The 15,747-nt window shown below is 33.4% G+C and overlaps 1 protein-coding gene across 1 annotated transcript; it reads right to left on the bottom strand.

Annotated features, from left to right (window-relative positions):
- Positions 1 to 871: 871 nt before the first annotated feature.
- On the bottom strand, positions 872 to 15,638 carry LOC100378274 (uncharacterized). The gene is made up of 12 exons (XM_085502031.1): positions 15,385 to 15,638; positions 13,925 to 14,638; positions 12,510 to 12,659; positions 12,025 to 12,072; positions 10,544 to 10,711; positions 10,010 to 10,102; positions 8,029 to 8,147; positions 6,252 to 6,390; positions 5,182 to 5,297; positions 4,610 to 4,799; positions 2,715 to 2,771; positions 872 to 2,129 (listed from the first exon to the last, which is right to left on the bottom strand). Exons 1-12 carry the CDS (start codon positions 15,526 to 15,528, stop codon positions 2,010 to 2,012), a joined length of 2,058 nt encoding a protein of 685 aa, XP_085358157.1. The 5' UTR covers positions 15,529 to 15,638; the 3' UTR covers positions 872 to 2,009.
- Between the last annotated feature and the right edge of the window lie 109 nt (positions 15,639 to 15,747).

Below are 15,747 nucleotides of genomic sequence, written 5' to 3'. Positions count from 1 at the left end.
AACTGAAGAGAATCTCCCAACAAGGCTGAAAAACATATATGCTGGTAGAGCACCATTTCATATTGGTGCTACATAAACTTTTGAATTTTTTTGGCATGATCAATACTTAAACAATTTGAAAATTCATTTATTTCAAGAGTCGCACATATATAAACCAAAACATTCCACGTTTTACTTGGCATTTCTCTTATTCTTAAATTATTAGGGGTTAGAACAAGTGCTCTATGGTTATAAATTTTGCTATAGCAAATTTATCATATTTTGCCGATGATTTAATGATAAAAAAGTCAAATTTGGGATGGTCTCTGTAATATATTTACGTGTTTGGTAAGATAAAATCATCAAAATCGAATGGTAACTAATTTTTTGGTTGAAGGTGTAAAGCAAGGCAAACATGTTTCACTCTCAACACCCAGGCACATTTTACATGTGTTTATTTCCAGTATTGGGCTAAAATGGCGCAAAAGCTAGGAACTTCAAACTTGGCACACAGGTTCCCTATATAACTCGCATAACATGGTAAACTTTAGGTACACATGTTTATTGTTATTCCAGTACTTACATTTTATGTGTACAAGGCCTAATCCGTGGCTCCGAGTGTTGATATGAATATTGAGAAAATCAAGAGCAGGATGGCATCTCCTGAGATGTGCATTAGTTGTGCATTGTTTTTTGGGATGTCATTCAAGATAGCAGGGTTATTTTACTGATTATGTATACAATCTGCTTTCACAATGTTTTGGTTGAAGTAAAATATCAGGTTAGTACTAAGATCAGCTTGTCCCCCATTGGTCAGGACTACACAAAGTTGACAATCCATGCTCGTGTGGGATCAACAGGTTACTTTTAGAAGCTGGTCCTGTAACAGTGATAACACTTACAAAATACTAAATATTTTATTTCACAAACAGTAACATACAAATTGTCCATTTTATCTGGCACTCAACAAAAACATTTAAAGACACAAAACATAAATAAATACCATATATAGAAATTGTAGTGATAAATAATACATTGAACACATATTCAAAATTCCCCAATATTTTGTGACAGCTAATATGTATCCCTCATCACACTACATATAATTTTTTAGCACAGGTCATTGAACAAAATTGTTTGATATGACATGTAAACTATTCAAAATACACATTTTCATACATTTTTCAGAGTAATTTTGTGGAGAATTAGTTCAGTGACCATATATTTTTATTTCAGAGTTTTGAACCTTACTGTGACCCAACCCCTCAAGTAATTAGGAAGCACCCCAGATTTTTATGTTCCAGATTACTCTATACAAATCCCTAAGCCTTGGCCATTTTGAATTTATAATAAAGTCATTAGTGACATCTTGAATTAGCGAAATCAGTTCTCTCGCTAAATTTGCTAAAATGACATGCTCGCGAAAAAGACATGTTTTACAGTACCTTAATAATAATAATACAACCTAGATAGTCTTTATTATTAATGTTAACACCATACAGTGGTTGCTCACCGTTTACTGTTAACATTAACACCTATAAAGAACGACTTAAGTGTTCTCACCATGATACATAGGTAAATTAGTTGCAGTAAATACTGTAAAGGGGTTAATTATTCACTGGGTTTCAATTTTGCTTATTTCGCTGACTGAAAAATGCGCTAAATTAAAACCCAGTGAATATGTAAAATTTAGCATAGAACACATTGTCTAAATGATAAAACAGTGAATTTAAAACCCACTGAGTATGCCTGAAATGGTAAATCAGCAAAATTTAAACCCTATGAAAGGTAGTCATTTTACAGTATTGGTAATGAGATTAATTAATTTCAATTATGGGTGTACTGTTTCAGTTTATTTTAACAATTTCATTTATTGTTTGGGTATAAAAGCTGTAGTAAAAATTTATAGTGCACAAAATGTTATCGCATTTCATTCAAATCACACATCAGTGCGATTTATATACAGCTTTATAAATTACATGCAAATTAACTATTCAACATGCATCACATAAACCATTACCGTTGTTGATTTAATGTCTGCTATGTAAAACCATATCACCGTCATGGCTTGTTAAGAATAAATACACTTTTCTGGATAGTTCTGGTCCAATTCGTCGATTTGTTGCCAATACACCGGCACCCCTCCTCACCTACAGACAAGAATAAATAAACATAACCAGGCATGTAGCTTAGTGTAATGCTAGACTGCTTTAAAACACAGCAGGCACCAGAATATCAGATGTCAGGTTATTAAGTTACCGTACCATATTTACTGTACATGTATTTAAAGTGCACATGAACCAAAAATTGCATTTACTGTATGCTGGATTATTAAAATACATGTATAACTTGATCCTATATACATCTCAATTATTTATGTAAGCACAATCACTATCGGTACTAATAGAGAAAATATGGCATTTATAATACTGATAATTGCTATGTTCACACACCAGCATTTTATCAGAGCCCTTTTATTTGAGGGCACTGTTCTGTTCTGTTCTGCTCTGCTCTGATCAAACAGAATTGAACTCTGGCAGATCTCATTTCTCATTTGGCCCGACCATGTAAATGCATTGGAGATAATTTCCTGTTAATCAGTGGGAGGAGCAGTAGTTCGACTCCGAAATAATGCTGCCGGTGTACATAGCAAATGTAAAACTGAATATTAATCTAGCATTGCAACAACTCTTTCCACATTTAACACTTGCAAGCACCATTCTTCACCAACTTACCACAATGTCTTGTAGTAGCTTCTCAGCTTGTTTAGCACTTGAACATTCTTGATAAGCCTAAATATAGAGTAATTTGAAGAAACACTGATAAAATAATGGAAAATTTCACCACTGATGTATGTATTCCATGACATTGGGTTTTCACTATACAGTGTGGGAATTGTACAACATATAATATACTGGGCCACAGTACACAATGGTTATAGTACTGTAAAACACTTTGTATTCGTTTGGAATTAATTTTCGCTGAAGGAATGATTCACTAAAAATAAAATTCAGCAAATATATCTTTTTCCTTATATTTTACATTCGACTAGTCAAAAATTAGTGAAAATAAATTCCATACAAAACTCCCCAAATTTTTTTTCAGCAAAAATTAATTCTAGCTAAAATAAAGTATTTAACAGTACTCAAGATAGCTTTCTAGAATGGTTTGAGAAGTTGTAACTATATATTCACACTTTTGTGTAGATCAGGTAATGTTCTCAACACCACTTATCAGCACTTTTTTTTTTAATCCATATGAAATATGTGTGTTTTGGCCATTTTGTGTATGGTTTGGATGTCTGTTATCAAGAATAAACCAATAGAATAAACAGCCAATGTCAACAGAGTAGCTGAGGTGTCTCTAATGCATGCTTTTTGGTTCATTTAGTGTAATTTTCTAGACTCAGCAGCTCTCAAAACCTAATATTACATTGTAATAATGTAAATAATCCATCAAGTTTTCATGTTATTCTCATGAAGGCATTGGCTGTTCCCACTCTGGACACCAACAGAATATTTTCCAGTGGAGTTAACAAAGGCACTCAGCACTAAACACAAAGAAAATTTGATTGGCTTAAAGTAGGATTCACATCAATTTAAATCCCCCCTGGGAAGAGTTGTAAGCAGAAATTTTTATATAGGTGTAAATAATATAAACTATTTAATTTTTGCTGCAAACTTACAGCCATTTACGAAGACAAAGACAGTAAAATAATCTCTACTACGAAGAGTGTTGTGATTGAAAATGTATCTTGCAATTTAAATCAGTTTACCATATCCTACTGATTTCTCAAGCTGCACTACAAGAATTGAAATTACAATAAATTCCTGGTTGTTCAGTTGAACTTGACAAGCACTCTGAAAAACTGGTTGTCTGTCATGAAAATGTAGGTGTCCAATCATTTTTATAATTGGACAATTAATATTACAAATTATTACATATGTAGTGTGTTATTCATAGTTTCAACATTTTTCAATAATATTGGTATTGACTGCAGAAATATACAAATGAGATAAAATAGTCCTTTCTAAAATATAGTTTGCTTGGCATCCAATGCACAACTTGAATTGCCACAGTACATTTTGGCACTTTGTTTATATTGTTTAATGTTCTAGCTTATATGTACATGTATATTTGAATAATAAAACCTTCAGATTATCAAAAGCCATGAAATAACTAAATTAGTCACGTGTCCATGTACATTGTGTAATAATAATGTTGATATCCTCACGGTACATTATGCAATGCAATGCTGTACTTTGCTCATAAAAATATAGCCACAGGATACACCTCATCAATCGTGAAAATTACGTCAGGACAAGGCCATCACATTCTGTCACATGACTGGTCTTGTGTATCTACATGTATCTGGAGGTAAGTAGCAATGATTAAAACTGAACTTTTTTTTCAGTGGAATGATAATACTGCACTGGATTAAAAATATAAAAATAAAAATTATTATTTCTAAAAAAAATAAAATAATTGATTTCTCAATGGGCAACCAGTCTCAAGATTTGGTTGTCTCATGGCAAAAAAAGTTGCCCATGGCAACCAGACAACATCCAAATTCAAACACTGCACTAAGTGAACAAAGCAGCAAATAGGAAAATAAAATTCTTGATTTTACCTTCATCAATATCTGCGGTGATGGATAGGCTGCCACAATGGCTGCTGCTTTGTCAACACTCACTAATCTGAATTGTTGTAACTGTTGCCTCCATACTCTCAATAAACCTTTTCCATCTTTGTCAACTCTGACACCACCAGCCCATTCTGTGGAAACATGGAAAGAGAATATTCCCTTGTCTCGTTCTCTTCTACAAGGTAAGAAAAAACAAAAACAATCAATACCTGAGAATCTAATTAAAACTGTTTCTAAAAATTAAAAGAAAAAGTGGATTCCTTTTTATTTTTTTCGAGAAATGCAATGATATATTTTAATACTGAACCAACATGGTTACCGGTATATGACAGGTAAAATGTTTTATGTTCATGCTATACATATGCAAACAGCATACAGACAGCCTGCTGTTCAAACAACAATTCTCCAGTTACTCACATGCTTTTATCATAAATATCTGTCATGTGACAATGACATATCAGCATGCAAGTCAATTAGTAACAAAACGGTCGCTCTTTGGATTACTCAGTACGTGGCATAAAATAAACAAATCAATACTGTTTGATAGTTTGACTCACTTAAAGGGTGCTTCGGCTATGGCTTTTGTAAACATAGCAATCACTGTACCAACATCTGCCATGGTTTCTTCAAGACGAACGTTACAATTCTCGTTTAATTGTAAATCAACCAAAGCCTGAAATAACAGGAAAGGGAAATTATAACATCTCTAATTCCAAATTCCATTTTCACATCTCATGAAAATTAAAATAACACTGATCATACTGAAAGGGCAGTTCAAAAACAATTGCTCAGCGGATTGTTGTACGCTGGAACATTAAAAATATGAATTATTTTGTCCATAGACAACTATTTATGAAAGTCCATGTACTGAGAGAGCAAATGTGGTATTTCCAAAAATACAACCCAATGACTGACTGTATGGTGTTTTCACAACTGTGTTGATCAGTAAAGATACAAGGTCCAATGCTCCATAGAGAGCATGGCACTGAAACACCAATAGTAATACTTGGCATATTGACTCTGATTATAGAAGTTGTCATGATAGACAGCAGCTACACATTCTTTAAACAGTGGTTGTCTAAAATCAATAAAAACTATCTGTACAATTAAAAATACACACTATCTCATTGTAATTCTGATGAAATTTTGGAAGGTATAATGAGCATCAAATTTACACATTTTCAACTTATTTATCATTCATAATGAAAGTAGATGTCCACACAGGTGAACATATTTACGTTCAGGGAATATATGACAATTACAAATGTGAAAAATACTTTATTTAAAAGTGTCTGATGTATTTTGTAAAGAAATTGTATAATAACATTTGTTTTACATGTTGCCATGAGAACAAGACTTTGAATTGGTAGAACTTTTGTTCACTATATAACAGATCACGTGAATCATGTGAGTTTAGTTAGTACTAATGCATTATTTAAGTAACTGTGTTAATCTACCGTAGTCTCAAATTTGCATAACACTGAACAAAATAATTAAATTCAGATGATTTGGTTTTCTCAACTTACTGTTCAAATTTTACCTCGTTGTATCAGCAATGATATTTCACACTAAACGTCATAAATGTGAATGTTATGCAGAATGATTTAGTGATTGTAACAGCACTCACCTCCTCCATATCCACTCGAGTTATCACCCTCAGTATTCCAGATTTGTTTTTCCTCTTTCCACCCTTGCCATTATCGTCTCCACCTTGATTTGACAACACAGCTGTTCGAAAATCTCTATTCTGTTTATTCTTCTGATTTCTGATGATGTATATTAATGTACACGCAATGGTAAGCAACTTAGATATCTACGACAATTAAATAATCTATATGAATATTTCATATGGCAATGGTAAGCAACTTAGATATCTACAACAATTAAATAATCTATATGAATATTTCATATAATGGCTGCATGAAACCACACTGGGTAAGCAACTTAGATATCTACGACAATTAAATAATCTATATGAATATTTCATATGGCAATGGTAAGCAACTTAGATATCTACGACAATTAAATAATCTATATGAATATTTCATATAATGGCTGCATGAAACCACACTGGGTAAGCAACTTAGATATCTATGACAATTACATAATCTATATGAATATTTCATATACTGGTTAAATGAAACCACACTGGGTAAGCAACTTAGATATCTACGACAATTACATAATCTATATGAATATTTCATATAATGGTTGAATGAAACCACACTGGGTAAGCAACTTAGATATCTACGACAATTAAATAATCTATATGAATATTTCATATAATGGCTGCATGAAACCACACTGGGTAAGCAACTTAGATATCTATGACAATTAAATAATCTGTATGAATATTTCATATAATGGCTGCATGAAACCACACTGGGTAAGCAACTTAGATATCTATGACAATTAAATAATCTGTATGAATATTTCATATAATGGCTGCATGAAACCACACTGGGTAAGCAACTTAGATATCTATGACAATTAAATAATCTATATGAATATTTCATATAATGGTTGAATGAAACCACACTGGATAAGCAACTTAGATATCTATGACAATTAAATAATCTATATGAATATTTCATATAATGGCTGCATGAAACCACACTGGGTAAGCAACTTAGATATCTACGACAATTAAATAATCTATATGAATATTTCATATAATGGTTGCATGAAACCACACCGGGTAAGCAACTTAGATATCTACGACAATTAAATAATCTATATGAATATTTCATATAATGGTTGAATGAAACCACACTGGGTAAGCAACTGTAAAGTGGCCCACAACCATGACTTAGTGGAGTAAATTTCCAATGTCAGAAAATTTGAAATGAAACTGACCAGACAGTGTTCCATAATATTACCTAATACTGCAAAACTATTTATTATCACTGACATTTAATTTCACTATTTTGATGTTTTGAGCATATTCACTGTGTTTTAATTTCACGAATTTGTCAAGGAAACAATGAGTTTTATTATTTTACATGTTCACATAGATTTAATTTACCGGGTTTTACCTATCAGTGAAAAATAGCAAAATTAAAAACCAGTAAATAATTTAATGTATTTACAGTGTTCTAATACCACTTATGTAAATGATAGATGTGTCTATGGTCAATACAATAAATGTAATTAAGGGGAAAAAACACATACTATGCGATACTCTTACAACAATATAATTGAATTACATATGTACAAATTATTATTTAGGTAAAAAATCATTACAGTGTAGTAAATAGATGTAGTTTTTTAGACATATAGATTTTCTACTATGGTAGTCTGGTGACGTACACCATGCAATCACATATATGCTGTGTTCAATACGTATACACACACCCTTTGTTTATACACCCTTGATTTATCATACAATAGGTATTAAAATGTACCTGAAATATTTTTCCATTCCAACAATGGCTAATGTGGTATTCTTTCCATGAAATGTATCCCTGGCTGCGACGGCAAACGATCTCAGTGTGTTGGAACCTGGTGCACAACCGCTCTGTTCCTGAAATCAGAATAATGGAAAGATGAATGCATTCCTTTAAGATATATACAAAATATATGGAACACATGCAGGTTATACATAATACTTTGTAAATAAGCCAAGCTGGTCAGTCCAGAGGTGCTGGCAATACGCTATAAGCATCTATCTGTGCAATTAATTATATATGCACAGTACTCTTCACTCATCAAACTTAATATAATGAAGCAATGACAACAAGTCCCTGTTGCAATTAGGAGAAATGTTATTCATGCCTAAAATAAAGCAATTAGGCCAAAAACAATATGGCTGCAAGTCTGTTTCCTTTTACCCGATCACAAAAAGTTGTGGAAATGTATTATTACAAGCATAATACCACTATATGCAAATCACTGGTCATGTGACCAGGTAAATTGTTTCTAAATGAATTTGTAGTGTATGGTCAGTAATTGAGAGTGAATAATAGACTAATTTACTATCCACAAAAATCAGATTTATTTATTTTTGCCTGCAGTATTGTAAGCATGTGTCAGCTTAACTGTTATGGTGTTACCCAATGAGTCTTTCTAAACAATGTTTTCATGGCCGAATATTAGGGCATTTACAATTTAATGAGAACAAATAAAACATTGTGTGAACATTTAATACAACCTTTGGAAGATATTCCCAAAAAAATAAACATACCAGTATGCATGTATTATGATGAATGTAACAAAAATGCAGGACTGTACATGGTTCTCAGAGATATAGTAGTTATGGCCAAAAAGGAGAATTACCAGCATTAGACCATCCTTGAACTGACTATAAAATGAATATAAATTCATTTATGACACATGTACTAAATATTAATGAAAACGATACAAAGGTTAACGAGATATAGTAGTATGGCTGAAAAAAATGGCTGCCAGTCAAATCATCTTTGATTTGATTGTGAGACTAATTGTCATGGACATGTACAGTTTTTAACAAGAAGTCGAAAATATCACTTTCTACCAAAAATGACAAAAATATTCACCAAAATTAGAGAATTGAAGATATCATCACAAAATGAACAAATCTGAGAAAGGTCTACATGTAGTATCTATATATGTAATATCAAAGCAATTGAACTATTGGTTTTTAACAAGAAGTCGAAAATATCACTTTTTACCAAAAATTACAAAAATATTCACCAAAATTAGAGAATTGAAGATATCATCACAAAATGAACAAATCTGAGAGAGGTCCACATGTAGTACCTATATATGTAATATCAAAGCAATCGGACTTGCGGTTTTTAACAAGAAGTCGAAAATATCACTTTTCTCCAAAAATGACAAAAATATTCACCAAAATTAGAGAATTGAAGATATCATCACGAAATGAACAAATCTGAGAGAGGTCACCATGTAGTACCTATATATGTAGTATCAAAGCAATTGGACTTGCGGTTTTTAACAAGAAGTCGAAAATATCACTTTTTACCAAAAATGACAAAAATATTCACCAAAATTAGAGAGTTGAAGATATCAACATGAAATGAACAAACCTAAGAGAGGTCTACCCAAGGTACATATGCACCAAGTATCAAAGCATTCAGGCTTGTAGTTTTCAAGAAGAAGTCGAAAAAGTAAAACATTGACACGGACGACGACGACGGACAATCACTCATATGATAAGCTCCGCTCGACAAAGTCGACAGCGGAGCTAAAAAACAAAAAGTCTGCCATCTTGGATCAAATCGCAAAACCATTACATACTAAGCACATGCATAGAATGAACAGATTTGGTCAAGAAGGTTCTGAAATAGTTTGATCGGGGAATTAAAATAAACCTGTAGGGAATTCCATCCATATGTCAAAGCAACTGAACTTCATATCTGAAGATCACATGTGAGAACTGTTTACCTCCTTGAAGGCATGTACCATTTCAACAAACTCAACTGCTTGTAAGACAACTAAGACTTCATTCTCATCTGTTTGATCAGGGTTGTTGGAAGACTGAAAAGGACAAATAAGATATGAGAAATATTTAATGATAACATATTTCATTGTTGAATCAGACTTTTAATATTTCAGTTGGTACCAGTATGTATACCATATCCCACCATGTTTACTTATAAAATGTACAAGAGTATACATTTGAAATTATATTTCTTAACTATAATACCAGTATGCCTAACTTAGCGACTTCGTTTTTTGTCATATGTGGAAGGCCAGAATAAGAAACCCTCTGAAACATGTACTGTTATAAGGCCATGTTGTTGTTGTTTTTATATTGATATACAGTAGATTCTGTGTTTTAGAAAATAAATAAATCATGTTTTATTTTGGGGGGGATGGCTACTACAATGCAAATATTATACTCCTATTACTGTTGTCTTTTCCACGTTACACTATTGGTGATTGGTTAAAAAATTAACAAAACAAAAACAAAATTACCTGAGATGATTGGCTATAATCTTGTAACTGTTGTCTCTTCCATGTTATACCATTTGTGATTGGTTGAAATGTCAGTGAGTATTTAACGTCCTTGCTTTGTAAATGTATTAGAATATCAGCACCACCAGGGTCTTCAATGAGTCTCTGGTCTAAAAATACTGTCACATACTGTAGAAAAACAAATAAAAAATTTAAAATAAATATTCTTCCCCCATAAATAATCTAAGTTCATACATGGTCACTGGGAAAGTGATTCTTGGCTCCTTGGCTACATTACTGCATTAGTGAAAGACACAGTCAGACTAATAGTCAGCTCCAGGGCCCAATCTTGATTAAATTATCATTATAGATCTGAAAACAATTGTATCAGATGTGCCAGTGAAAAGGAATGTGGTGGATGGGAAATGTTTGGAGGTAACCAAGACATAAAAAGTCACTTTGCATGTGCCCCTATTTCAGTAAGATTATTGTCTTTACAAACTGTCTCATAAGTTGTGTTCACGTTACACGAAGTACGGGCTATAATTTAAGCTGATTTAGGCTTATCTAGCATATTTGCATTTCGGCTAGACCCAATTACGTCCACGCACAGGGAGGGCCAGTCCTTAGCATGGGCTAAGGGGCGCCATCAGTTGGTGACCTTTGACAAGCCACTATTTACGAACGAAAAATGGATGACACGCGTGAGGTTCTATTTCTGCTGCTGACATGTTTCGTTCTAATTTTGAAGCGACGTGCACAGGAACGCGAGAGAAGACGGACCCAACTTATTTGGATGCACAGAAACAGTATACATCGGCGTAACAGAATACAGAGTTTTATTAATGCATGTCATAGACAGTGAACAAAATTTATTTTGTCTTCGATTGGAGCTGCTGTACGCTCTACTACAGCGACCCGATCAGTGTGGAAGCGTGTACACTGAGCTCGGTTGCCATTTTGGGAATGAGAAAGTTGGATATATTTGATCACGTGCATAATGTTCACACCCAAAGGTCGCTGCAGAGGGCGCTTAGCCCTGGGCTAAGCGTTCACGCACACTTCGTCAGCCCATGCTACGGGTCTAGACCGCGTGAGGCCAAACAAAATGATATCAGCAACATTGAAAGTGTTTGAACACTTTGCTTTCTTTGCCCGAGGGAAACAGATTGCAGTCAGTGATCGCAAAGTCCAAGCAGACATGAATCTCATAAAAAGTTGGATTTGGGTTATTATCTCAATTGAACGTAGTGAATTCATGATTACATGAAATAAAAATATGTAATAATAAAGTGTTCATAAAAATACACTAAATTGATATCCACTATGCATCTATGAATACGATGGTCACACTGCCTTTGTGCATATACTATGCAGTATTCTCATAATACTCTCATAGTAATCCAAGAAATATGTGTTTATGTCATGAGTTGGCATAATCAGTAAAATTGTCTCTCTGCTCTTTTTATTTGCCTTCAGTAGAACAACTGATTTATATCAACCTTCAAACATTCTTCAGGTCTTGCTGCTTTTGCTGCAGTTCTTTCAGCCTGGTAATAAAATTAAAATTGGCATGAATAGCAATGTTACCGATATCATATGAACACGTTTTTGACATGTAAATCAAAATATAGTTATTATGCACCTTGAAATATTACTAGTGTTTGTCATGATAACAGGATGTTTAAAATACTAAAAAATAACTAATCATAATCATGTAATCATAGGCTACATAGTGCATGGAAAAGATTTAACAAGGACAATGTGTGCAAGATGATAAAAACAACTGCATTGCATGTATATTGCTGTGATTTGATTTGAATTCCAAAAGAATTTATTTATAACTGTCTGAAAAATTGTTTAAACTTTGAAAAATTAAATAAATGTCCCAAAAATTATAAATACATCTGCAACCATTTCAATTTTGTTTACGCATTTGTTTGTCAGAATTAAACGTCATCATGAATAATGCTATTTGATTTTTTACCTTCTTCTGGCACATTTCTCTTTCTTTCTCTTGTTTCTTCTCTTCCCTCTCCTTCACCTTTTGTAATTTTTCAGTTTCCTTCATCACCATCTGTTGTACTTTCTGTCGCTGTATTTCTGTCTTCTCTTTCTGTTTTTTCATTTTCAGTTTCTGTTTCACAAACATCAATTAATAAAGTCAGTCTGCATTTAATCATTATTTAACAATTATTATTATTCAGATTTACATAAAACACATACACTTGTACACAAGTATTCTAATGTATTCTTTCCTGGCACGTCAAAAAAATGAAAAAAAAAATCACCACGAAAGTCTACTACATCCTTAAATTAAAGTCAAATTTATATTTTCCGTAGTGTATTGTGAAATATGACTCATGTGAATGGGTACATTACAATATTAACCCTTATCCTGCCAGCCCCATGTACTTTTACATTGACTAGACCAGACAGGGTTGATAAATACAGTTTCAGGAAAGTCTTTAAATTTTATTTTATATTTTGTGAATTGATTGATTGCTCATGCTATATAGGATCATATGTAGAAAAAAAAAATTGGTATCACAGACATATTACATATTAGGGTCTGAAAACGGTTATTGTCTAAGGTATGAATCACCCTCAGTGCTCAGACAGCCCCGAGTATGGCTTTCCGCGAAGCATAGTCTCTTGATAGCAGAGCATTCTATTGAAACGATTGATTCATTGTTCCTTGCATATTCTAGTTTCTACAACTGAAAATAACCATATATTTTGATACTTTATATAAATTTAGAAGCTCAACACAATTTTTTAGCCGGCAAGTCTTTCTATAGTGGCATTCTGACATTATTATACATGAATATCTCACTTAAATTTGTCAGGGATCGCAACTTGGAACACTTCAAAACAACCGTGATCGGTTGGCCCCCTTCTATTCGTCATGTGTTTTAGAAAGATCAATGTTCAGCTACAAGGCTAATTGTCCAAATTGTTATTTACTCACAACCAGCCCTGGGACAATATAGACTGCCAAGCCTTTCCAGAACAGGGATAGAGGGACTGTGATACATCAGTTTCAGTAGTTTGTTTTGACTGTTGAGTCAAAGCACAAATACAAGGCAGAATTTAATATGTCAAAAAATTTCAACAAACAAACTGTTCTCTGATTGCTCTGACTGTTGGGTAGCCAACTAAGCACAATATTTGTAGTAGCTTCACACTGACTTGTACATGAGCAAAGGCAAGAGTTCTCATGTGTAAACTTCTGCGCATTCACTCTGAGCACACCCACCTTCATCAAACTGGGTTGATAAACCTTAATACCTAACTTGACTTCTTGGATTGCATTTGTATTCATGATACACAGAATGGGTGTTGTAAATTTCTTACTTGCTACACCAACAAACAGAATCAATTTAATATTTTCCAACTCACCAGTGCCTGTCTTTTTAATTCTTCAATCTGTTCAGGAGATTTTCGTTTTTTCTTTCTGACAGCACCTGGAGTATCCTCATTAATGTCAATTTCATTTTCTCCGCTGCCTTCACACATTTCCCTATCATCCATTGCACGTCTTTTAATTACATCATATCTATCTTGAATTTTATAGTCAGAATCATTTTTACTATAGCAACTGCTCTGATACCTTATGCTAGCACAAACTTTATTTTGACTCCCTAGGCATGATATTTGTGAGTTACCACAAGTTTCTTTTTTTTGAAGTTTTTGCTGTAGTCTATGTGTCAGTGACAGTGGTAACATTTCATCTTCATCTGAACTTGAACTTGAAACAGACCATGCTCCATATTTTCTAATTGGTTTAACTTTAAAGTGATCCTTACTTTTATTTTCCAAGACTGACATATAATGATCACAATCCCGCCATGGTGATGGTACACCATCATTAGATTCACCACTAATTTCAATTGGACTCTCCATTCTCACTATAGAGTTTTGCAATGAAGTGTGAGAGTTTAAGATATTCTTGGTTTTAATTGTTGTGAAATCAACAGCAGGCAAACTGATATCACTATTGTCACTGTTGATGTCTGTGCTACTGAGGTATTCTTCTGTTGTTGACTCTTTTTCTGCTTTTGTGTCTTCCACTATCATAGGATTTGAAACAGTTTCAATGTCAGGCTCTTCATCCTAGTAATTGAAAGCATATCGGTAATAGATGATGTATTTATCTAATAATACATCATCAGGTACACTATCGTCGTGGTTTATTTTATTGAAATTTGGGGATATTTTCCTTACTTTCATAAATAGAATGTTCCTGTGTTGGGCATAGACATGGCAATACATCAGAAAGTGTTGTTCATTTTTGTTCATCTGATTTGTGTTACAGGGAAGATATAATAGTATTCTTTCATTTGCTACCTGGCAACTGAGTATGGCGCCCTGTTTCAATTCTCAGTGAATGGTTACTTAGACTTTAACTTTAATGGTTACTTTAACCATGGAAGGTACTAGCGTTTTTACCTTCCATGCTTTAACCTCCTTCAGTAGGTTGTTACCGTATGTGTTAATAAATTGTTGTGACTTAGATAAGTCCCTGTACCATAGACGTCCATTTTTGACTTCAGTAACCAATCACACAAATAGATCGTCAAGCCCCTGTGTTCTAATCTCAATATTGCGACAACATTAAAAACTTAGCCATGTAACTTACATTACAACACCAACGCAATCACTGCATAAAGTAAGACATGTCTTCGTACTGCACCACAACAAATATGTACTAAACGAAGCAAATGTTACAAAGTGCACATTGCATGACTACAACATGTATATTCCAAATGATCAGTATTCCGCACCGCCTAATACATTGTATTATGTAATGAACACCGAGTTCATTTCTTACTACAGAAACGACATCGATTGAAACTTACAATCAACATTCCATCCAACACATTGTTGATAGTCGATTCCACATTCCCTGTAATAAGTAGGTTACGCCGCACAGCTGAAACAGATGCACCTTGGACAACGGCGAGCACCATATTGACGTCAGCCTCGGAAGGAAAATGTGCCATATTTTCGTTTAAATTGACGGTTACATAATAACAACAAAACAGTCAAAAAATGTAACATTCGGGTTCAACTTTCAAGCTATTTGAACTCGCCGCCACTACAAACCTTGTAACCAGCAAGTAAAAATCACTGAGCATAGAAAGTAATTCTAACATTCTTAAAAAAATACTGACATGCCTTTTTCATATAGTTCATATTGTGTTAATAAATAATAATAATTT

Source organism: Saccoglossus kowalevskii, chromosome 8 (genome assembly GCF_978046115.1).
Source record: "Saccoglossus kowalevskii chromosome 8, keSacKowa6.1, whole genome shotgun sequence".
Classification (NCBI taxonomy): domain Eukaryota; kingdom Metazoa; phylum Hemichordata; class Enteropneusta; family Harrimaniidae; genus Saccoglossus; species Saccoglossus kowalevskii.
Note: the sequence above shows the minus strand (reverse complement) of the source record. Positions and strands in the feature narration are given on the sequence as shown.

What these genes read in the sequence shown, in the direction of transcription:
- LOC100378274 (XM_085502031.1), bottom strand. Translation starts at nt 15,528, where the DNA reads ATGGCACATTTTCCTTCCGAGGCTGACGTCAATATGGTGCTCGCCGTT. An exon ending in GACCTGAAGAATGTTTGAAG is followed by an intron (nt 10,712 to 12,024) that starts GTTGATATAAAT and finishes GTTTTTCTACAG; the next exon opens with TATGTGACAGTATTTTTAGA. An exon ending in TGGTACATGCCTTCAAGGAG is followed by an intron (nt 8,148 to 10,009) that starts GTAAACAGTTCT and finishes TTCTGATTTCAG; the next exon opens with GAACAGAGCGGTTGTGCACC.